This window comes from Biomphalaria glabrata, chromosome 1 (genome assembly GCF_947242115.1).
Source record: "Biomphalaria glabrata chromosome 1, xgBioGlab47.1, whole genome shotgun sequence".
Classification (NCBI taxonomy): Eukaryota; Metazoa; Mollusca; class Gastropoda; family Planorbidae; genus Biomphalaria; species Biomphalaria glabrata.
The window spans coordinates 42,813,853-42,839,248 of NC_074711.1; the positions used below are offsets into that span (position 1 = coordinate 42,813,853).

The window sequence follows — 25,396 nt, forward strand, 5'->3', positions numbered from 1 at the left end:
GTTTTGGACAAGGTGGGGACTAGTCTCTCAGTCTCTAGAATAGAATGGGTCAACAACATGGATGACATTGTTGGTAGTTTGTTATTTTTACATGTCTGAGTTCTGTTTTGAAAAATTCTAAGCTTTTTGGAGATTTTTTTAAAATAAGTGAGTCTCTTCCCTATGTACTTTTTAAAATTATATTTATATTATTATATTTAATTATATCTATTAGTATATGAAGTATATGAAATATCTAAATAATCTAATTTTAATTTTATCTAATAATAATGAATCATTAATTAAATTAATAGATCTAGACCTCCTATTATATAATTATAAATTATTATACTTAGTATACTATAAGTAACTATAGACTCTACTAAGACTGTCACTAGTGACTATAGTAGTATAGACTATTTAATTTATTATTATTATATAGATCTAGATCTAACAATAATGATAATCATTAATCAGTATATGATTAATTATGATTCAATTATGAATATGTGACATGTCATATAATATCTAGATCTCTATGTCAGTATCATAGATCTCACTCTAGAGTCTAGAGATTAAAATTAAATCATTAATAAGCTAGCTGCTAGGATAGTAGGTGCTGAACAGTGAAACACATGAATGATATGTCATAGGCTATAGTTATAGGTGTAATATTGTCTATTTTACATGTACATAATAATAATACTAGACCTGTACTGTTACTGCACTATAGACATATTGAACATAAATGAAAAGCAGCACCACTGGCACCAGAGACAACTTTGACCAAGTTTTTAATTTAATTCACTACTTTCTATCATTTAAAAACTTATTCCCTGGTGCTGCTTTTCATTTATGTTCAATATTGACAATATGTAGATTCTACTACTAGTTACTAGATCTAGTACTAATTAGACTAATACTTTTCTCTCTCTCTCTTTTCCCTTTGCAACATCTTGTGTGACGTGGCATTTTCACCCTTCTTTCTACTATTTTTGTGTATGGCATCTCTGCAATTAGGGACCCTTCTTTTAATATTTATGCTCGCTTTCCAAGAGGGGTTACAAAGTTGCTGGGCTCCATGAATAAAGTGCAATGAATAGTGGATCGGGTTTTGAACTAAAATGTTTTAATAGCAGGATAATGCACTCTGTAGATACCTCAGAATATGCATTTTTAAATGCACCGGAAATAGTGCTTGGCGACGGGGCTCTGCTGCGAACCCCTCTTAAAGAGCTTGCAGTGTTCCCCAGACCTCCTAGCTGGCAAGTGTCAGGGTGTCTACACTCTTTCCACTAGCTCCAGTAAGAACCTAAAAGTCTGCCGGAAGAATAAAAGGTCAGAATGAAATAAAATTACATACATAATATAAATAAATTACTTTTCAGGTCTAGTCTAGAGTCTAGACAATATTTTTTTATACAATAGGGGGGATAGTACATAGATCTATAAGATCTAGATTTAGATAATAAATGTAGGGTTTATTATTATAAACTATATTATAATATAGATCTAGATTCTACATCTCTATACTATGAAATTTAAATGTATAAAAATTAATATATATAACTGAGAATCACTAAACATATATTACTGTATTTACAATAGTAAATTGTATTAGATGAATAACTTCATACAAAGTTTAAATAATGAATATACTCACATTTCTACTAGATCTGATAAGTACAAAACTTGTCTCTAAGAGTATGTCTTTACTCTACAAGGTTTACATCCAGACTGAAGGTTCTAGATTCCGCGTTACCTCCCAAATCATTTCTAACTCTGCCCTGGAGGTTTCCTTTCGCCAATCCAAATACTGAAGCCAAGATGTGGGTTAATCACATCGGATGTGATGACGTCAGGGAAAATTTTGACACATGCACGCGCAGTTTTTCCGTACTGGGCATAGATATGTTAAGTTTATTTTAAACTAGACTTTGATTTATAAATCAATACATGTATGGCAGTGATGCCCAGTTCTTGACATTGTTCACAGATGCTTCGACTCCACAATAATATGAAATTGTTTCCCCTTATGATACGATTTGTTGTGCCACCGTTCGAGGGAAAGCGAATTCATCGATTTAGAATATCACAGATTCTTGTGCTATGGAAAGACGGTTAGCTCTGAAGCCTTCGGTGGAGCGACTATTTAAATTATATCCTGCTTAGAATTTTTTTTTCTTTTCTCAATAGAAGTGCCCCACCATATATTCAAAAGCTTCTTTGAAAACCCATGTGCTGAATTGTGGCTGCATTTTGTACACAACATTGTGACAATATTCCATGCAGCAGTTCTGTTTATTTAGCATGTATGATACATGGATACACAAAGGACGTAACTATCTTCTCTTTTGAAGTATGTAATTTATAAGAAGATTGTGGGACACCAAATACTAGTTTAAGATTTAGTTAATACTTAGAACCTAGATTATTCTAGATAGATGTCTGGTATATGTCAATCTAGTTAAAGAATAAAGCTAAATAACTTTAATTTTTGTATTTTTAGTAAGCTAAGTAAGAAATAGTTTAATTAGTTTAGTTACTACTTAACTTTACCTCTATGCTATTTATATAGATTCTAGATCCAAGTTAATTTCTAAGAATAGATTCATTATTATTAGAATATTTAATCTACTAGATTTAGTTTCTGAGCATTTATAAAACTGACATGACTCATTCATTGATTTAAGTATTATCACATTGATATAAAAAATGCTCTCTCTAATTTTATAAATAGAGGTCTAAATATATATACTGAATTTACTAGATTTAGTGACTTAAGTAATTAATAAATTTATATTTATAATTAAATATAAAATATATTGTATATCAATAATTTAATGACAATCTCATCTTTAGGACATTAATTATTCCCATCTCACAATGTGCATGCGTTTTTCTTACCCTATGTTTTTTAAATTACAGATGTTCCAAAAGATAAAAAAAAAAAAAAATTGTAAACAAGATTATATCCTACACATATCCAGGGTCGGTCCTACAGAATGCGGGGCCCTATGCGAAACAGATTGCGCAGGGCCTAGTCTTGGTAGGGATAAGGATAATACGTGAAAATTAAGATTTTGTATTAGAAAATAAATTCGTCTTTGCATTTTATTCATACTTTACTAAGTATGAAATCACTGTCAAATTAGATTTATGAGCCATCTACAGTAGATAGTACTTAGTTTTCCAGCAAAAAGCCGATAAACATTCAGATCTGCCTCTTAGATTTACTATCGACTAGGAAAATATCGTTTTTTTTTTTAAGAGGTCGAGATAGATTTAGATCTATATTTATATGCCAGTGACCATTAAAGTAAATTAAGTATTTGAACTGCTTTTTTTGGTTAAAATTCGCCTTATTATTACATTTTTATTAAATGAAAGCTGAAAATGACACTTTTTTTTTTTTTTTTTTTGCAAGTAGATTTGACATTTTCCATATTGAATGACACCCTAAAAAAAACAATTTTTTCTGTTTTTAAGAATTAAGAAGATTTTAATAATTTCAGGAGATTTGCATGACTTTTTCGTATATTTTGCAATTTCAGGAGAATTCCAGAAATCCTTTAATAATAAGTTGAAATGGTTTAATTAAATAATGTACACCTAGAATTCGCGCGGGGGCTCTGAAAGTGCAGGGCCACTGCAGCCGCATAGGTTACAGTGACCCAAGACTGGCCCTGCATGTATCCATCAGTTTACAATTTAGCCATGCATGTTAATCAGAGACTTAAACTCTGCTTTAGTAGTTATTGGATTCCTGGCTGATTCTGGCAGCCCATTCTATGCTCTTTTCTAATGAATAGCATTAGGGAAGAAAGTGCACTTGTACAAATTTGGGTCCTAGCATCAAATATGAATATTGTTTATTTGACAAATTATTAACATGTTGTATGCATTTAAAATTGAACAAGTTTATTATGAAGGTTAACTAAATATTTTGTTCTAAACAAAACCAGGAACTTGAACTGACAAATCTTAAAATACAAGGATATTAGAATGAACTTCACCTTGGGAAAATTTTGTTGTTTGTCACTTCTCTGTTTTGAGCTTTTTTTTTTTTTTGTTGTTAAATTCTTTATATCAGTTGTATGTATTTTATATCACTTGCCCCATAGATCACATGGTCTGAAGGGGGGTACTTAACTTATTTTTCTTTTTACTGTTCTATGTTAAGTACTATATAACTAGAGTACCTTTGCATTTCATTACCGTGATTATTTATCTATATTATTTTGTTAGCATACATCATTTATTTTCATCATATATATATATACTTGCTGATTCTTGTTCTTTGTTTTAAATGTCAATTTGGCATGTATATCCTCCCTCCTAAAAAAACATTCTTTGGCTCCTAATTCCATATCAAGGTAGTATAGAACTAACCCTTGAAACATGTCTTTTGTACCTTTATACCTGAATACACACTACAATGCGCTAAGGCTATTCAATATTTTTAAATCATGTTTACTCCGCAATCCAAAAAAAAAAAAAAAAGAAAGAGAAATTTATTGATCTAAGTGTGCAATTTTTTTTATTCTTTAATTTATTTACATAAAGGAATTATTTTGTGCCGTGAAACATTTGTATTTGTTAAAACCTATTGGGGTAAATATATTTTAAAGAAAACATTAATTTGGGAAAATTAACTGCTGTTCGTTTCATAGTGTGCTTTATTATGCCAAGTAATATTGACAATGAAGTACAATGCAAGTAATAAGAGGTTAATATTATGCATTTTTTTTGTTTAATTTCCAAATATATGACACTTTTACTTAATTTGGTAATTTAGCTGGAGGGGGGGGGGGTCCAAATTTTAAAATCCCCTTGGGCCCCCACTTGAGGGAAGGGACCCCAAATGAGTGCCTGAAATATTTTTTTACACTAAATATTACGCCATTATCTCATCTCATGATGTCGAACGTCAAAAGGCATGGGCCTCTAAAGAGGTCAAACTCCCTCCGTGCCCCCAAATCTCAAGCTATGCCACTGTATAAATCCCTTTATTGATTGCTGTACATACATTTAGTCAACATTGCCTCATGTAGCACAGAAATCGAGATAATCTGTTGTTTTTAGTGTTTATAAAAAATTATATATATTTTTATGGTACTATAACATAGTTTTAGTTATATTCAAATGTGGATTCATTTATTTTATACCTTGCTGTTAGGAAAAAGCATAATTCTTTTTCAATTTCAATATCTTTGAACAATGACGGCATTATGAGATATATATTGGACACAGTCATCTTTGTTCTAATTACCAACCACTCTTATTTGATTACACAACTATTTTCTCCCTTATATTTAACAGCTTTCTCTTCCTTTTTGTTTTTGTTACCTTTATTTCACTTTTATTCTCTTCAATTGTTTCCTCAGTTGTGTTTAGAGAAATGTGGATATTCTTGAAAGTGTAATGTTCAAGGGATAGACATTTACAGCATTGAGACTCTATTCAAGGCTTTTAGCCATGGAGGCTGATGAAGTCACTGTTGTAGGTAAGTTGTCTTTTTTTTATGAGAAAAAAAAAAAAGAATGTACCTATTTATGTATTTGGAACTTATGGTGCTCCAAAGTATTTGAAAGCTTAAATATCAAACTGAAGTGTTTCTTGATTCTGTTACTGGCTGTTTCTTTGCTTTGAGAGTTTGTAAATGCTTGTTGGTTGTTATGGCTACCTGAAACACAAGACTTCCACTTCCCCCCAAAGTCAACCTTAAAGGGAAACTCCGATGGTTTTGACAATTTTTGATATAATATGTGTTTTGATTTATAGATAATGAATATATTATTCTTTTTTTTTTATTTGCAAGAATAACTTAGTAATTGATGTTTTTGTGACATAATTTTTCTGCGCATCCAAAACAGTCAGATTTTCACTTAATTTCTGTGTGACGTCACGAGTGTGCACTCAAATCCTATAGATAGGGAGGCTAAAAAAATTTATCTTTGATAAAAAAAATTTACGTTAGTACATCATTAAAATACTTTAAAAGAAATTTCTAATGGTGTATAAATTATGACTGTATGTGTGACCGTAAGAAAATTATGATTTTTTTTGTGCCGTTTTGACCTAACATTGGTTGACATGGAAAAAGTGATGAGAGAGCTTGACGCTGGCTCAGCCGGCGAGACACACCCCCAAGGTCAAAAGTTAAAAAGTTGGAATTGAGTTTCGTAGACGATAGATCTACTTATTAAATAAGAAATTTAATAGTAGATCTAGTATTCGTAGTAAATTTCTAGCTCACAAATCTGATTCATTTATATTTATGAACTTCAGTTGTTTAAAATGTCTCAGTAGTATCATTAATTGAATTCTTTGGCCTGGAAATCCAATGTATTGTTGGTACTGCACCTGGTATTAACTTCAATTTTGTTCAAATCCCATTTCCACAGCAATGAAGTTGCTGAAACAGCTTCTCTGTCTCAAAATGGTTTGAGCATAAACAGGAATTAGCTAATGCCTTTGTAAAATATTTGCTCTTCAGGCGAATAAATTTTCCCCATTTTCTCTTTAAAACTTCATCTCTTGGAAACAAATGAAAAGAGACACTAATTTCTGTATCAGCATACTTGCTGATTTTATCTTTGTGATTGGAACTACTGCAACAAGCTGAAGAACAATATTTAATTTTCTTCAAGTAGAAATAGAGGTTTATATCTAGAATATTATTTATAAACAATGACCGATTATAAATCAATGTGGAGACTAGATCTAGCTGTGAAGCGTAACAATAAATGCAATCCAATAGGTCTAGATCTAGACTAGAGAGTTTATCGGTTATATAGGTCTAGATCTATATTTAGCCAGCACCCTTGTGACGTCACGTTTTTAAAAACTAAAAACATCTTGCAGAACCCCGTTTTTTGGGGGGCGTGGAGAATTTTCTGTCTAATTTATTAAATATAACATTTTCCGAGCATTTAAATAAAAAATGATATAATGTTTACTATTACAACTTTTTACGCAGAATTTAAATATGTCAATAACTAAAATTTGAAAAACTATCGGAGTTTCCCTTTAACAGGCCTTGGGGAAGTGTCTTATGAGGGGCTCACATATTTTTATGATGGGCTGATGATGTCAAAGAGGCTCTGTATCACAGGACTTGACAGTGGTGGTAACCTCACTATAGTCATCTCCAAAGGCTGTCACTGTTCCTTCCAAACAGACCTTAAGACCTTGACTTTAAAAAAAAAAAATCAAATGAGACTATGATAACTTTGTGAGAAACTATTTCTACTGGACTAAAGGATATATATAGTTTTGATGTGATTGAAGTTAAAGTCTGTTAATTGCAGTGCTGACCTCACAACAACTGTTTGGCTTAGGAATGGGTGATAACCCTTTCACTTGATTTATGGACACATGGGTTGAATTTTATATTAACAAGATTTTATCTCTTTTAATGCTAATCTCATCATTTGTGAACTATCTCCAGTACAGTATTGTGTTCTGAATTCCAATGGAGAAAGTTTAAATGTATTCTTTGTAAGTAGATCTACCTTCCCAGGCCATTTAGGCAGCTCTGAATGTTAGAGCACTTTGACATAAACCCACCACATTGTGTCCCTACACCTCCACACCATTGACCCTGATATGTTTTTGTTTTTTAAGTAATACACCTCTTTACACACTCTCTTCTGCACTCTGACAAGTAAATCCCAATTGTTTTGACATTGTCTCCACCATTATGGACAACACATTTTATCATTTCAAAAGAGCAGTAACTTAATATTAAATCAATTGGGTTTGACCTTTTGGTTTAATAATGGTAGACTATACTTTTAATTTGCAATTCTCTGCTACTGAAAACATGAGAACACAAAACTAACCAACCTATATACCAAGATAAATCAGCATGCTTTTGAAATGTTGCTTATACATACAAACAAATCACAATTTATCTTGAGTTTTTTTTTCTAGTTATTCTGCTAGTAAAATAAACTTAATAAAAATGTGTCATTAACTGTATAAACAAAACTAGATGATCGAAATGCCATTTTCCTTTCACTGGAATGTTTAAGTGAGACTTGATGGAAGCTCTCTACTCTGAGTATAATAAATCTCTTTAATTTAAAACTATAAATAATGGTTCTCAAACTGGGCCATGCACTCCAAGTAGGCCTAAGTGATGCTGACTGCTAGAAGGGTTGTTAAACTGGGAAGGTGTTTGGACCAACCTCTATGTGTGTTGCAACTCGTCTAAGGATTTGCATATTGTTTGTAAATATATTTTTAGCTGCACTTTAACCATTTTGTTTTCACTTTTATCAATCTATGTATCTCAACGTAAACCTTGTTGCCTGTTTTATTTTTACTAAATGCACATGGGATTGAAACTAAGAATTGGCAGTGTGTCTAATGTAACATATTGGTTCTGGCCGAGCCATTTCATAAAGTGTGAACATGTGTGGCTCTATAGTTATTGAACATTTTAATACGGCTTCGATAATGTATGCATGGTTCCCCTTAGGAAGCAAATAAAAAGAAATGTCATTATTTCGTTAAAAAACATAGCAAGGTTTGTGTCTAAAATAGTTATATGTATGTATGTACAAATTAATAGTAGTACTCTTTATTATCCCTAAAGAATGGTGTTTAACAACACAGATTTATAATTATAAGGAGATAAATTCATGCAATGTAAATCTAGGTCACCACGGTACTCATTAATCACCATCTGACGTAATGTGATACAGTAACCGTATTGTGGTGTCACCCATTTGTTGTGCTATAAATAGCGCCACTCTCGTAGTACGAGATGCAATGACGTCACTCAGTTAATGATCAACTAAACCCATTCTCTGAGAGTCGTAAAACCCCAGAAATGAATAACAGATCTCCCTGTGTGTGATTAAACTATAGTTATGTACAATATGATGATACGTGTGCATTGGGGCGAAAGCGGTGGGGATAATCTGATTCAAACAATGGATGACATGCAGTGAGATAGATACACGTGAACTAGCAGACATCCGGTACACTTCTTCGAACAAGAAACAATCGATTTTTTTGTTGACTTTCGCAAAGTTAAACTTGTTTTGCGGCTTTATACAAAATGTTTTTTAACAACTATTGGCATGTGTCCAGTTGAACCTAACATATAGATCTAAAGTGACGCCTGTCTCTTTGAAGAACCATTCAGTTTTTTTTTTCACCGAGGTAGTTTGTGCTAGTTCACAGCACCTCCCCCTTTTTTGTTTGAAATAGTGAAGTACACAACTTATACTACTTTGTTTTTTTTGTTTGAAATAGTGAAGTACACAACTTATACTACTTTGTTTTTTGTTTGAAATAGTGAAGTACACAACTTATACTACTTTGTTTTTTTGTTTGAAATAGTGAAGTACACAACTTATACTACTTTGTTTTTTGTTTGAAATAGTGAAGTACACAACTTATACTACTTTGTTTTTTTGTTTGAAATAGTGAAGTACACAACTTATACTACTTTGTTTTTTTTTTGTTTGAAATAGTGAAGTACACAACTTATACTACTTTGTTTTTTGTTTGAAATAGTGAAGTACACAACTTATACTACTTTGTTTTTTGTTTGAAATAGTGAAGTACACAACTTATACTACTTTGTTTTTTTTGTTTGAAATAGTGAAGTACACAACTTATACTACTTTGTTTTTTGTTTGAAATAGTGAAGTACACAACTTATACTACTTTGTTTTTTTGTTTGAAATAGTGAAGTACACAACTTATACTACTTTGTTTTTTTGTTTGAAATAGTGAAGTACACAACTTATACTACTTTGTTTTTTGTTTGAAATAGTGAAGTACACAACTTATACTACTTTGTTTTTTTGTTTGAAATAGTGAAGTACACAACTTATACTACTTTGTTTTTTGTTTGAAATAGTGAAGTACACAACTTATACTACTTTGTTTTTTTGTTTGAAATAGTGAAGTACACAACTTATACTACTTTGTTTTTTTGTTTGAAATAGTGAAGTACACAACTTATACTACTTTGTTTTTTTGTTTGAAATAGTGAAGTACACAACTTATACTACTTTGTTTTTTTTGTTTGAAATAGTGAAGTACACAACTTATACTACTTTGTTTTTTTTGTTTGAAATAGTGAAGTACACAACTTATACTACTTTGTTTTTTGTTTGAAATAGTGAAGTACACAACTTATACTACTTTGTTTTTTAACGGATATATTTCCCCCTTCTTGTTTTTACAAAGCTAATTAGCATTATACCAACTCACTCTGTCTGTCTGGTACAAATCTTGTACACGTAATTTCTCAAACTTCTCGGAACAAGTTGAAACTTTGCATTGCATTCATTGTTGTTGACAACATTTACATCAATCTAAAACTTGACCATTTATTTGATCAACTAGATCTAGATCTAGTAATTAATTAAATGTGTTTCCTATAGAGACAGTGCAAGCTATGGGGAGATAAGCCTTGTATAGAGCATGAGGTTGTTGACTAAAATGTAGAACCTACCTACAGATAACCATAAAGTCTTATATTTGTATAAGTAATGCGTAAGGCCTATATGTGTAGCCTCAGAGGCTTAGACCTTAGAGCACTGAGCATGTCAAAAGCATGAAACTTGCGCTAAACATAACCAATTCTAAAACTATTTCAAATCGTACAAATGTATTCTTGTTAACCTAGATGTATTCAAAACAAATGACACGATTGATTCAAAATATTTGATACCAGTTTACTCTTTCCTTTTGTTTAACCTAATTTGTTCTATTTGACTTGTTGACGCGTGTACCTTGTTGATCGTCCAAGAGCTGAGCCGAAGGCTCTTCGAGCTCTAAGTTTGAAAAAAACCCTGTTTGAGCGTCAAACAGTAAAAAAAAACAACAACCTGTCTGAACCACCGTTCTGTCTGGGAGAGACTCGAGTCAATGCCTATGTAAAGCATTGCTGTTTCTAATGCCTTTGGCATCCCCGGACGCATGCTTGGCTGGTCATGGCCGAAGGCCGAGGGCACCGGGAGCCTCCGCCATTTTCCTTCGCTATACCAAGCTAACCGTGCGGGAGTCGCCATTCATGTAACGGTCCCTTGAGGAACGGCGAATGGATTTGTGACAGGTTTATGGGGACTCTTTTAACAACTCGCCCGTGCAATGGGTCGACTCTCGACTTTTGTGTTGCTACCCATTTAGCCTAACCACTTCCTCTAATGGTCGTTTCCACACGAGCGCCACGATGAGGCCTTGCTCGCGATGTGTGTACCTACACTTTCCTCGAGTGTCTGTCACCCAAATCAAACAATACATGAATTACATGCTTAGCTCATTAACTATTCAAACTAATAGAAAAGTAGCTGCTTAAGGTAGTAACCTACTTGGCATAGTAATAAACCTGCAGTTTGTGGTTACCATAGTACTGAACATTCGCTTTAGTCAGCACATTGAACTTGTGATAGGCAGCTTGGAAAGTTTAGGTGTTTGCGGTGTCAACTAAAAAAAATCGACCAAAGAAGATACCCATTATAATACATGCGGTAGGCCTATTATGTTATATAATGAATGAAACGGTGCTGTAACAAGGCCTCGTTGTGTCAAGGTGGTTAGTCTGTTAAGAAATAGTTGTGAAAACTACGTCGTGAATCTCCTTTAGAATGGAGCTGTCATTTTTTATTTTTTTTTCTATAGCCAACACACGTGATCACAGATTGGCTACTTTTGGAAGTTCTACATATTTATTAGATTTACCTAGGGTTAGGGTTAGATTTACCCTCGCCAAATGACTTAGGCTAATTACTGTAGATTTACTGCATTGTTGAAAGTTGGTGACAACCTTATTCAAAGCTCGCCCATTGTTTCATTTGTTGTTGGTCAGAACTCCAGGAAAAGAATAGACTGCCTTCTTTTGTAGTGAATACGTTTAGTCACCCCCCTCCCCCTTTTTTTTTCCCCCATTGTGGGTTACTCAAACACAATGTACCTAAACACATACACACAATGATGGGTAGTCATTTTTTTTCAACAATGTCTGACTGTGTAAATATGTGTACTCATCAAGTGATAGATCACAGCAGTGCACACGTCTGCAGCTTGTCTCCCCCTAGTCACCTAGTGACAATTGAGATGTCGCCAAAAATGAGATAAGCCCACCGTGCATGTACAGTGCGGTGGCAATGTCAAGGACATGGGAAAGAATGGCTTGATGTTGAATCGTATGACTTGTAGACTAGGTCTTTAGGTTAGACCAGTGATGCCCAACCTTATTCGGTCTGCGGGCCATTTTAATTCTCGGCATTCGTGTCGCGGGCCATAACACCAAAAAGAAAAAAAAATTAAATATAGGCCTACAATAAGCTATTTTTAATAGTTTTATTTGTGGACCTACTTACATAAATTAATGTGATGCATGAAGTTTATCCAAAACAATCTTCTGAATATCTGGCTGCATAGATGAAACACCAAGTCGGAGCACTGAATCAAGATGTTCGTCCGTGGGGCGATTACGTCACATGGTTTTCGCCCGTTTCATCATTGAAAAAGTTTGTTCCCACAAATAAGTGCTTGAAAACATTGTGATCATCCTTAGCGCTTGCTCTCGAAGATTTGGAAACGTTTCTGCAGGTAACATGGCGTAAAGTCAATGGTCTGCATCACTTAAAATTTGTCAAGCAGGGATGTCTGGCTTTGTAAGTCAATCAGTTCCAGTTGCAGATCTGTCGGGGCACTTGACACAAGCAGGGATGTCTGGCTTTGTAAGTCAATCAGTTCCAGTTGCAGATCTGTCGGGGCACTTGACACAAGCAGGGATGTCTGGCTTTGTAAGTCAATCAGTTCCAGTTGCAGATCTGTCGGGGCACTTGACACAAGCAGGGATGTATGGCTTTGTAAGTCAATCAGTTCCAGTTGCAGATCTGTCGGGGCACTTGACACAAGCAGGGATGTCTGGCTTTGTAAGTCAATCAGTTCCAGTTGCAGATCTGTCGGGGCACTTGACACAAGCAGGGATGTATGGCTTTGTAAGTCAATCAGTTCCAGTTGCGGATCTGTCGGGGCACTTGACACAAGCAGGGATGTCTGGCTTTGTAAGTCAATCAGTTCCAGTTGCAGATCTGTCGGGGCACTTGACACAAGCAGGGATGTCTGGCTTTGTAAGTCAATCAGTTCCAGTTGCAGATCTGTCGGGGCACTTGACACAAGCAGGGATGTCTGGCTTTGTAAGTCAATCAGTTCCAGTTGCAGATCTGTCGGGGCACTTGACACAAGCAGGGATGTATGGCTTTGTAAGTCAATCAGTTCCAGTTGCGGATCTGTCGGGGCACTTGACACAAGCAGGGATGTCTGGCTTTGTAAGTCAATCAGTTCCAGTTGCAGATCTGTCGGGGCACTTGACACAAGCAGGGATGTATGGCTTTGTAAGTCAATCAGTTCCAGTTGCAGATCTGTCGGGGCACTTGACACAAGCAGGGATGTCTGGCTTTGTAAGTCAATCAGTTCCAGTTGCGGATCTGTCGGGGCACTTGACACAAGCAGGGATGTATGGCTTTGTAAGTCAATCAGTTCCAGTTGCAGATCTGTCGGGGCACTTGACACAAGCAGGGATGTCTGGCTTTGTAAGTCAATCAGTTCCAGTTGCAGATCTGTCGGGGCACTTGACACAAGCAGGGATGTCTGGCTTTGTAAGTCAATCAGTTCCAGTTGCGGATCTGTCGGGGCACTTGACACATCGGCAGCAAACGGATTTTCAAAAAGACGGATATCATTTTTTAAATTCTGAAAATCCACAAATCTTTCACTGAAATTATTCATCAAGAGCCTCAGAAGTTTGATCATTCTTTCTTTAGGGAAAGACATATTTAGCTGCTTATCATTTTGTAGAGTGGTACAGGTTGGAAAGTGGACAAGATGCACTCCTTCCGCCTGTTGAATGTAGAGTTGCAATTTTGTTTGGAAAGCGCTTATGTCAGCGTACACATGCGAAATCAATTTGTCTTTCCCTTGTAGTTTGGTGTTGAGTTCATTTAGATCTGATGTGATGTCGCATAAAATAGCCAAATCCCACAACCATGAGGGGTCGTTCAGTTATGGCACTTGTTTTGATTTATCGGTCATAAATATTTAAATTTCGTGTCTCAAATCAAAAAAACGTTTTAACACCTTTCCTCGGCTTAACCAGCCCCGCACTTCACTGCGAAATAGAACGTCTTCATGTTCGGACTCGGAAAAAGTCTTCATTGCTCTACTTAAGATGTGAGCAAATCTGTAGCTGGCCCTTATCGCAGACTCATTTTCTTGTCTCTTTTTGTTAAATATTCCTGTCAATCTCCCAATCTCTAGTCTTAACTTGGCAATCTTGTCTTCGCGGCTCAAACCAAGAATGCCACCATATGTGTTTGGCTTCATAATGCCTTTTAATGTTATGTTCTTTAAAAACAGCCACACTTTCTTTACAAATCAAACATGTTGGCTTACTATCCTATTCCACAAAAAAGTAAAGATCTGTCCACTTTTCTTGAAAGTGTCTACATTCAGAGTTCACTTTTCGTTTCTTAGGCTCACCCATTTCATTAAATCACAAACGTTAAACAATACGGCACCAATCGCTTTGACATTAAAAGAACACGACCCAAAACGATGCATCAATGATGCTCTGTGTTGCACACACAAGGTGTCAAGGACACGGCTAGCTCAAGACAGTAGCGGAATTAAAAATAGCTGTATAGTTTTATCGCCATTGAAAAAAAAACAACACTTGTGTTCTTACAATACAAATATTTACTATGAATATTAGAATACCAAACCTAAAGATGGAATTCATCAAAGAATGAGTGAGAATCCTAACTTAAATAGAATATTTTTTCAACATTCTAATTTTTTTTTTTTTTTTTTTTTTTTTACATTTTTTTTTCTATTTTTAAATTTTTTTTTTTACATTTTGTTCCAATGCATTGGCGGGCCGGATAGAAGCACGTCATATGCGGCCCGCGGGCCGTAGTTTGGGCATCGCTGGGTTAGACCAATGTAGCAAACCAGTGCTATACTGAAGTACTTCTAATTAGATCTAGTCGACCAAAAGACCATATATTGTTATCCATAAATTATATAGTAGAGATATCTCTGGTTGACCCTGGTCATTTCATGGTTAAGTCGCCATTTATAGGCCTAGCCAATTTATCTAGATGTACATAAACAGAGCTAATTGTTTGATAAGGAAGATTAGCGCTTACCCAGTCTGACTACTGTATGTATATGTGTCAGTGGTATGTCAGACTAATGTGTCAATGATCTGTGCCCCTGTCACTTGTTCCTGTGTGGCAGTGGTCGGCCAGTGGGTCAGACTAATATGTCAATGATCTGTGCGCCTGTCACTTGTTCCTGTGTGGCAGTGGTCGGCCAGTGGGTCAGGCTAATATGTCAATGATCTGTGCGCCTGTCACTTGTTCCTGTGTGGCAGTGGTCTGCCAGTAGGTCACACTAATGTGTCAATGATCTGTGCGCCTGTCACTTGTTCCTGTGTGGCAGTGGTCTGCCAGTGGGTCAGACTAATGTGTCAATGATCTGTGCGCCTGTCACTTGTTCCTGTGTGGCAGTGGTCGGCCAGTGGGTCAGACTAATGTGTCAATGATCTGTGCGCCTGTCACTTGTTCCTGTGTGGCAGTGGTCTGCCAGTGGGTCAGACTAATGTGTCAATGATCTGTGCGCCTGTCACTTTTTCTTGTGTGTAAGTGGTCTGCCAGTGGGTCAGACTAATGTGTCAATGATCTGTGCGCCTGTCACTTGTTCCTGTGTGGCAGTGGTCTGCCAGTGGGTCAGACTAATGTGTCAATGATCTGTGCGCCTGTCACTTGTTCCTGTTTGGCAGTGGTCGGCCAGTGGGTCAGACTAATGTGTCAATGATCGTGCGCCTGTCACTTGTACCTGTGTGTCAGTGGTCGGCCAGTGGGTCAGACTAATGTGTCAATGATCGTGCGCCTGTCACTTGTACCTGTGTGGCAGTGGGTCAGACTAATGTGTCAATGATCTGTGCGCCTGTCACTTGTACCTGTGTGGCAGTGGGTCAGACTAATGTGTCAATGATCTGTGCGCCTGTCACTTGTTCCTGTGTGGCAGTGGTCGGCCAGTGGGTCAGACTAATGTGGCAATGATTTGTGAGCTAAACTAAACATGTACACAAGACAAAAATAATGAGTTTGTGATTTTCCTAAGTTCAACCAAACGGTCAAAAGACAACTATCATTAGGCATCTATGTCATTACGATCAGTAATGCAACAAGCTAGATCTAATAAGGGTTAGGGTGTCTCCATAATTTGAATACATTTTTTGACCTATCAAAAATCTTGAAGAAAGAAAAAAAAAAGAACTTTAAACCCATTTATTTTATAGAGCTGTTTAGCTGTACTTGTTCATGTATATATAATTATGTAATATGTATAAAATTTCACATAACTTGTAAGAAATATTTGCATAAATGTAGATATAACTTGTATAGGCTTAGAGACTAAGGAGCGATTTTGAGCTTTTGTTATTAATGTGTATGTCATTGTGCATGACAGTATGACTGTGTCAACAGGCTGTGAGTGTGTTGACCAATGATATCTCTGTGTTAGTGTCCATAATTTGTCAGGTCAGCATGTATATTAATCTAAGTCACTCTTCCATTGTTTCTACATTCTTTATGATGAAACAAAGCTGTTTAACAATCTTTTATTGTTAGACTGGACTTTTAAAAACCACATTGAATACATCATGGACCAAGTGTTTTAACTAAAATGTGTATTGTAAAGGTCTTAAAGTGCTTTTATAAATCTCACAAAGAGGGAGGTCCACTTAATAATATATTAACAATAAAATGGTGGAATGTTCCTAACCTTGGTTTGAGAAATTCAAACCCTCTCAGGACAGATACCGGTGTTTGGTCCTATGATTGCCAATGTTAGTGATTGCTTCATCTTAATATTAATTAATTTGACATGCAAGCTAATTTTTCTAATGCTGATGAGATTTGAGAAACTTACATACATGAATGACCCTCCTCTTTTCATTCCCCCCCCCCCCCACTTTTACTTGCAGTCTATAGCAGAATTTATCCTGTGTTGAAACTATAGACTTGAAGACCACTTTTGCTTGGTTGAAAGTATTTAGGCAAATGTTAAAGTCTCCATATTTATTTATCATCAAAGCATGTCTTGTAATTCTCAACAAAGCCAACAGTGTTTGCTGGGCAGATAATTGTTTGTTCCCTCTCTAGTGTTATCTCCCTTTCTTGTCTTACAAAAACAAGCTTGGAATGTCAGTTGACCTACATGGTGACACCTAGGCTGTGCTTATTTCTCCACCTTGACAGCATTGGGGAGGGAGGCAGTGGGAGAGGCTGGCACACTGTGTTTGTACCTGTGTGTGTGTGTGTGTGCTTGTCAGTTGACTGGTCAACATGTGTGACTGGGGAGGGAAGTGGCACAGTTAGCATGTCATATAACTTGCAGATATATTATTTACTGTTCAAATCCCCTTACAACATAGTTCATTTAGATATGATTGTGTAACTTGTGAGTCTGTTAGACTCTTTAAGATAGTCAAGTTGAGACTCATAACATAGTTAAGTTGTAATGTTTTGTTATATTACATGTAAAAAATAGAAATACTTGAATCCCACACACATATAATTCCCCACATACACATTATTTGACTTGCAACAGTGATCACTAGTCAGAGACTGAAAATAAATCCAAGAAAATGTTGTGTGTTGTTCAGTGGCAAACTGTTAACAACTACTTGAGGATTTTGTACTAGTTGACTTGAAGATCTTTATCTTTTAGACTCACAAGTGAAAACACTGCATTCTAGATTTGAATCTTTGATTCTATGGTAAACAAGTACATTGTACAAACTTTTACTTTGTTTTTATTTTGTTTTTTTATTTGAAAGCTTAACATTTGCCCTATGCAAAGGTCTGCATGAGTAATGTGCATGAACTTTGACCTTTCCAGTGTTTTTTTTAAAGCTGGAGCTCCAAGCCTGCTTTCTTTTTAATTGCATGTCTCAGTGTTTAGGAACAGGACAAGCCACTCTCCTGCAAAGTGTGACATCAACTCTCTAAGATCTAGAAATTTTACATTAGAGAGAAGTATCAGAAGAAAAACAAAATCACCCCATCTCATTTTCATCTACTTAGAATTTGTGCACAATGTTTTATTTTTTATTCTAAAGTAAATTATCTCAAAGAAAATTGAGTGGCACACTGAAGACACTTTGTGTTTTGAGGTTTTCTTCCATTTTTTATGTGTGTACTATACTACAACCTAGGTCTAGTTGTTAAACACAATGAATTGTACCAAAATCAGTTTGACCTTTATTAGAGCTCCCGAGGAATTGTATAGAATAGGGTCTATGATGAACATCTGTTTGATCATAATCATCTTAAGTTCACATTTGTGACTGATTTCAATTCAGTCTGTTAAAGAACTTCCTAATGTTTTACCACCTAATCATTTCTCTGTCAACATAATTTTGAGTGGTTGGTTAATGACCATCCAACTTGACAAGTTTATTACATGTTTTTCTCTTAACATTGATTTTTTTTTTTTACCCTTTTGACAGTTCATGGTGCTAGAGGACTTCAAGGAAGAAAACCAGGTGATTAAAGTACTTTTCACATTATCACATGGGAAAATAACAATATTAATATCATGTGTCTGCTTAATTAATTTTTTAATTATTCTTAGACACAAACTTAACTCTGGATACATTTATTTCAGGTCGCCACAAATATTCTGTAATATTTGGTATTGGAAATAAAAAATATCGCACTAGTGTTGTTAAAGATCCAAGTGGTAATCCTGATTGGAATGAGGAGTCTGTTGTGTAAGTGGAGAAATATCAAGAGTTAGACAACTTATTGTAGTTGATTCTCACTAATTGTTTAGGATTGTGCACCCCTACATAGAAAATCAATGGACAGATGATGATGATGGTTTGTCCACTGTCCTGAGATTGCTTTTCTTTGACCAAAACACTCATAATTATATTAGACAGCATCTTTTATTTCATAAGAACATGTTCCTTATCTGTTTAGTATTGGGTATAGGCTGGTCATTGGCTGATTTCATTTTGTCCTATTAGACTATTAGCATTGAAAGATTAGTGTCTGGAAAAGTCTTTCTCTTAATGTTTTCTTAAAGCTCCTGATCTGTGTTGAATTTTTTTTTTTTGACTCATTGTTTTGCAATATATTTATATATATTTGTATTTCTTTGATATACTTTTAAAAATGTATTCCAAATCAAAATATATTTAAAATAATGTTTACCATTTTCCACAGCCATGTCAGTAATGTAAGTGATGACATTTTCTTCACTGTGACAGAGAAAGATGATGTGCTAGGAAATATAACTATACCAGTTGCCTCTCTTCTCACAGTCAAAGGTGTTGTCAAGAAAGGCCCACTCAAGAACCATAAGAAATGCCAGAACCCCCAAGGGGAGCTCATCTTTCAGTGCTATGTTTCTAAACAAAGGCCGATCATGGTGGCACCACAGATTAGATCTAATACAATGAACAATTCAGGTCCCCAGCTCACTGGCTTTCAGAGACTGCGGCACAACTTTACTCAGTCCCCGACGGCTCAGAAACAGAAGAAAGAAGAGAAGGAGGATAAAAAGAAATCTAGTTCGTTGGCAAACTTTAACAAAAAACTGTCTAAGTCCATCCATGATATTTTCCATTTAGGTAGATTAGAAAATCAAAATGATTTTCAGGATGAGGATCAGTCAGGTGAAGGCAAAAACAAAAGGTTCAGTTTACGTTTTCCTAGTGTAGGCTCAGGTCTAGAGGATACTGGTAGAGAGATCCCAATTGTTACCCACATTGTGCCCAACATGGCCAACATTAATGGTGGGACACGACTTTCCATTGAAGGGCGCAATTTAGGTATTGGTAAGTCAGATATTTTGGAGCTTATCCTCTGTGGTTCAGACCTTCTAGACACTGTTGAGTTTGAGTCGGATAACAGAATCTATGTTACTACCAAACCTACATCTGCTGGCAAAGGTGACCTTTGGATTGAGACAGCAAAGGGTGGTCAGAATGTACTCAAGAATATATTCACATTTGTGGATAGGTCCTCCACCAACACGCCTTTACCTGATAAGAAAATGTATGACAACAACTCTATTTCCAGTCGAGGCAAGCACTCAGCTCTTGCTGAAAGTTTAGCAGAGAAAACTGCAGTCTCAGAGAAGACATCAGTCTCAGACAAAGCTTCTATAGAAAAATCTTCTGAGGCTTTGGGACAGAAAGAAGGAAGCCTCACCAACATAGAAAGATCTGCTTCATTAAATAAGGTTAGCCAATTTCATGTTTACCATGAGGCAGCTGTGAGTTTATTTGTGTTGCCATTGAAAATCCATATAGCTTGACTATCTTGTAAATTAAATATCTCTTTCAAAAAAATAAAGATTTGTACTTCCTAGGCTTTGTATACTAATTATAAGATAGCAGCTTATTTATTTAAGAGATTTTTTTGTGGCATTATATATTCAACAATAAATATTGAGATTTTGATATCAGTATTAAATCTACTTATATTGAAGTATTGAATAAAATGTTTTAACTTTTAATGTAATATTCATACATAGGAAGACAGACAAAGAATATTTCTGTCTGGCTCTGCCACTTTGCCAAGAATCCAAGTCTCTAGTGAAGATAATGTCACACCTTCTCATGGCAGCCCATCTGGAATGTATAAAAAGAATTTCCAGAAGCACAACAGAACTGCCAGTGAATCTGTTGTAGACACAACCAAGGATTCTGAGAGCAAAAGAAGTAAGTTGTAAATGTAACTTGTAGTGAAATAGCTTCTAAAGACGAAGGTTAAGGTAAGAATGTATTGTGCAACATCGGTAAAAAAAATATGGATCAGAAAATACTGTGTCTTGAGGCCAAGAAAGGTTTAGAAAAGGAAGCAAAAAAAATGTTAGCAGTTCCTCTTTATGGCCTTTAGTGGAGATAACTTAAGCAAGAATAGCATGCACCTCCCTCATGTCGTCTTCACCCTAGTCGCCCAACGGAAAAACAATAGATAAAACAAAATTGTAAACCATGTATCTATGCTGTTTTGTTTGTCGAATTGATTGATAAGTATTTCAGCACGCAGCTATGTATGAAACAGAAATAATGATATGCATGTTTGCGAACAACTAGCCCTGCTTTTGTGCCTTTTTACACTTTTCTGTTGCTTTGCATTTCAAAAAAGTTAATTCATCTCTGACAAAACTAAATAGTAAATAATATTCTGAGCCTGCACTAAATGTCTTTTATTGAAGACCCGTAGCGAAGGAATCAGAGCCGCAGTTTGTAACCACTGCCCTAGTTCACCTGCACCACACCTAGATAATATGAATAACTGATTTCTGCACTTTAACAGTAATACACTTGATTGCATTAGTATCCTCACAGTTGTATGTGATTTTGTATGTAGTATTTAATTTGTGTTACTAGCTAGTTTTCTTTTGTTTTGTTTATAATTTCTGAATTTTCCAGTTGCTGAAAAAAGTGAACTGCAAGCAGAAATCTTACGACTGCACAAAGAAAATCAAGGTACAGTTATTTCTTTTGTTTTTCAAAGTATACTTAAACATTGTATTGAATGTTGAATTTATATTTAAATTAAATGAATTGTATGAAACTTTTCCTTTCAGCTCTGAAACAAGAAAATGCTGATATGAAGATGTATATAGATGGTTTAGTGGCTCGAGTAATTGTTCGTTGTCCTGAGGCTCTGGCTGCTGGAGATGACCTGAAACCTTTACCTCCTCGTACTTAGTCACAATCAGATTGGTCAGTCTGTATGTTTATATTAGATTGGTCAGTTATTCAACTGGTCAGTCTACACCTTTTCAATTTATTTTTGTACTTTAAACACATTTATTGTTAGGCTCTATTTTGTCTTCAGTTTTTGTAACAAATTTTTGGAAGAACTCAGCTACTAGACACTACACATTTTTACCTCTTGTTTGATTGTCTATTGGATCATTATCAAATTTATATGAGTAATTCTTACAAATGTACTTATTATGGCTTAGCAAAACTTTGTATTAAATAAATGATCAGTTTTATGTTCTTTCGATGGAAGGTATTTTCTGAGAACATTTCACCAATGTCTCTGAATCTCCTGCCAAAATCTTTTATTAAATTAATGGTATCAATATTCTGACAATGTCTTCGCTAATTACCTTAGTTTCATTTGACTACCAGGTGGTCACTTGTATGAAATTGAACTGACATTTACAAATTGTTTTTCAGCTGTTATCGCACATTGTAATGTTGTAAAGTTTATCTAGAGATGACATCTCTCATGAAATCTTTTTTTTTTCTCTAAGATCTACTCAAATATATCTTGGGAGAAAAAGTGCCTGGAATAAAAGAAACACTTTTGTAATTCAGAAAAAATCAAAATTGAAGTTTTGAGTGTTTTAAATCCCTTATTTATTATCTATTTTGATATTATGTATTATTATATGAAACAATGGTCTTGAATATTTGGCAGAGAAACTAGAATGAAAGGAACAATGGTCTTGAATGTTTGACAGAGAAACTAGAATGAAGGAAACAATGGTCTTGAATGTTTGACAGAGAAACTAGAATGAAGGAAACAATGGTCTTGAATGTTTGACAGAGAAACTAGAATCAAGGAAACAATGGTCTTGAATGTCTGACAGAGAAACTAGAATGAAGGAAACAATGGTCTTGAATGTTTGACAGAGAAACTAGAATGAAGGAAACAATGGTCTTGAATGTTTGACAGAGAAACTAGAATCAAGGAAACAATGGTCTTGAATGTCTGACAGAGAAACTAGAATGAAGGAAACAATGGTCTTGAATGTTTGACAGAGAAACTAGAATGAAGGAAACAATGGTCTTGAATGTTTGGCAGAGAAACTAGAATGAAGGAAACAATGGTCTTGAATGTTTGACAGAGAAACTAGAATGAAGGAAACAATGTTCTTGAATGTCTGACAGAGAAACTAGAATGAAGGAAACAATGGTCTTGAATGTTTGGCAGAGAAATTAGAATCAAGGAAACAATGGTCTTGAATGTTTGACAGAGAAACTAGAATGAAGAAAAAAGTTTTAATTCTGATTTTTTTTTTTTTACTTATGGCCAGAGACTAGTGGTCACCGTCTGGTGTGAAGTCTTCTTGTTTTGTTTATTTTAATGCGTGAATGTTTGATTAATGAATCTCATCTGGTCATTCTTTTGGGTAGGCATTGTTGAAGTTATGTGATTTTCTCCAGTGCCCAATCTCTGTCAGCACTGACCACCAGATGTAGATGCTTAGCAATGGCTACTTGTCAGGTGAAAGGAGCCTTTTTGATCATTGGGTCATCATGAAATACTTTATCCCATAATCTACCCTGACTTAATTGGCATTTGGTCTATTTATTCCATAACTCTATTTGTGTTGAACAGAAATAGCTGTGTTGGCAACTTAAATACTGGAACAATAAAATGAACATTCCAAGTTATCACAATTATATCACTTTGTGTATTTATAACCAATGTTTACTATTAATACACTTGACATCTCTCTTTACATAGACTTGAATTTACATTTAGGAATTACATTGCCTTCATAAAAATCAAAAAGGGACATTCACTTTTACTACTTTCACATTTCTCCAGAAATTTAGTTTCAATTTTTAAAACTTTCAACCATAAGTGATAAATCATTTGGATTTTTTTTTTTCTCTTTTAAAGTTCAATTGATCTATGCATGATACTAATATATTTCCAAATCTAATTTGTTTGCATTAAAAATGAAGATAATTGACAGATAAGCTAATAATAAAATTGTCATTTGCATTAAGACCACATTTTTATCTACCCTAAGCCAAAATTTGATTTCTAAAGCTAATTTGATACTATGAAAGAAAGTTTGGGATTAAGTCCAGTAAAATATTGGCAGTTGTCATCACAGGACTATTTGTGGAAATAAGATAAAAGTTCTTATGGAACTCCTAGACTTTTAAGAAGGTTAAGACAAATATAAATTGAAATGGAAACAATATGTTGTCAATTTCTTTGCTAATTTTTAATTTCTCTAAGATGAATTAGATGTTGTTTTTTTAATAGCACATTTTTTAAAAACATGTTCTTGCAGCTACAATATATCTTTTCTGATGACAATGTCAAATATCATTACATTTTTGTCATTTGATCATTTATTTTCATTTAGATCTGACATTAAGACATGGATTACTAGGCAATAAGCCATTACTATAAAACAATCAACTAAAATGCATTGAAAGATATTTTTTGAAATTTTTCTATTAATTTTTTTTCTGTAATATTTTCAAAGAACATTCTCCACACTTGCGTATTTACAAATAATTTCTCAAATTTAATCATTACTATAAATCTAACATTCTTTTAATTATTGAAATGGTTGTGATAGAAGACCATGCATATCAGTGAAACTCTTCCAATGTCTTGTGCTACTGCCAGATATATATGATACTATGATGTAACTACAAAATATCTATTTTTCTATCCATTCTAGTTGTTATAAATGAGGCAGCTGACAGTATGCATGTTATGTTATTTATACTTGATTTTGATATTGTGAGTTCTTCAATTAAAATGTAAAGTTTGATGGTAAATTTCCTTGATTTGTATTTAAGAATCAGTGTACTGGCCGGTTGTAGTTTGTATTCTTACATTTGATACTGTTCTTGTAATCATACACTAACAATGTATTGGTGATGGATTTGTTGAACTTGTTGATATCAAAGTAATACAAAATGTATGTTAGCCCTCTCTGCCCACTTCTCTTTCAATACTTATTGAAGTTACTTTTATTTTTTTTAAAGTTCTGAAATATTTAATTTAATACAAAGCTCTTAAAATTTACCAAATGATGAAGTTAAATTTCATAATCTGAAGTAAAAATTTAGTGATTACTATTTAATAAGAAGCTCTTAGACTTGACCAAATGATTCATCTTATGATACAGGCATTCAATTTTGTTAATGTATGACAGACACATACAAAGCAAATTTTGTGATAATTATATGTATGTCTATTGCAAGTATTCAGTGAAATAAAACTTCTGATAAACATTCAATTGTTTTGTCCTTTCTGTTGTTTGACTATTTCAAAATGAAAACCATACTTTGAGTCTGAACTTTTCAGGAATCTAAGTTGACTTTTAGGACAGATCAAGATATACACTTCTTTAGGACAGATCAAGATATACACTTCTTTGTCTCAACTGTGGCAAGTAAACGACATAATTTGTGGAAAAGGAAGAAGAGGAAATATAGTCATTAACCAAGTCTTAAGTGATACAAGGCCAGTAATTATGGCTGTGATGATTGGTAAAATTATTAAATGTAATATGTAGTTTCACCTTTATCTAACACACCAAAATAAAACAAGTAATGCAACTTGGTAGTTGT

At 34.5% G+C, this 25,396-nt stretch overlaps 1 protein-coding gene across 2 annotated transcripts; it reads left to right on the forward strand.

Annotated features, from left to right (window-relative positions):
• On the forward strand, positions 1–25,062 carry LOC106067829 (uncharacterized). 2 transcript variants are annotated; one of them, XM_056037606.1, is made up of 8 exons: positions 1–147; positions 5,367–5,485; positions 18,539–18,574; positions 18,697–18,802; positions 19,260–20,280; positions 20,575–20,761; positions 21,479–21,535; positions 21,637–25,062. In XM_056037606.1, the coding sequence occupies exons 2-8, from the start codon at positions 5,458–5,460 to the stop codon at positions 21,759–21,761; spliced, it is 1,560 nt and encodes a 519-aa protein (XP_055893581.1). In that variant the 5' UTR covers positions 1–147; positions 5,367–5,457; the 3' UTR covers positions 21,762–25,062. The 2 variants fall into 2 exon arrangements, with proteins under 2 accessions (XP_055893581.1, XP_055893592.1); XM_056037617.1 differs by lacking the exon at positions 1–147 and adding an exon at positions 1,228–1,317.
• The last annotated feature ends 334 nt before the right edge of the window (positions 25,063–25,396 follow it).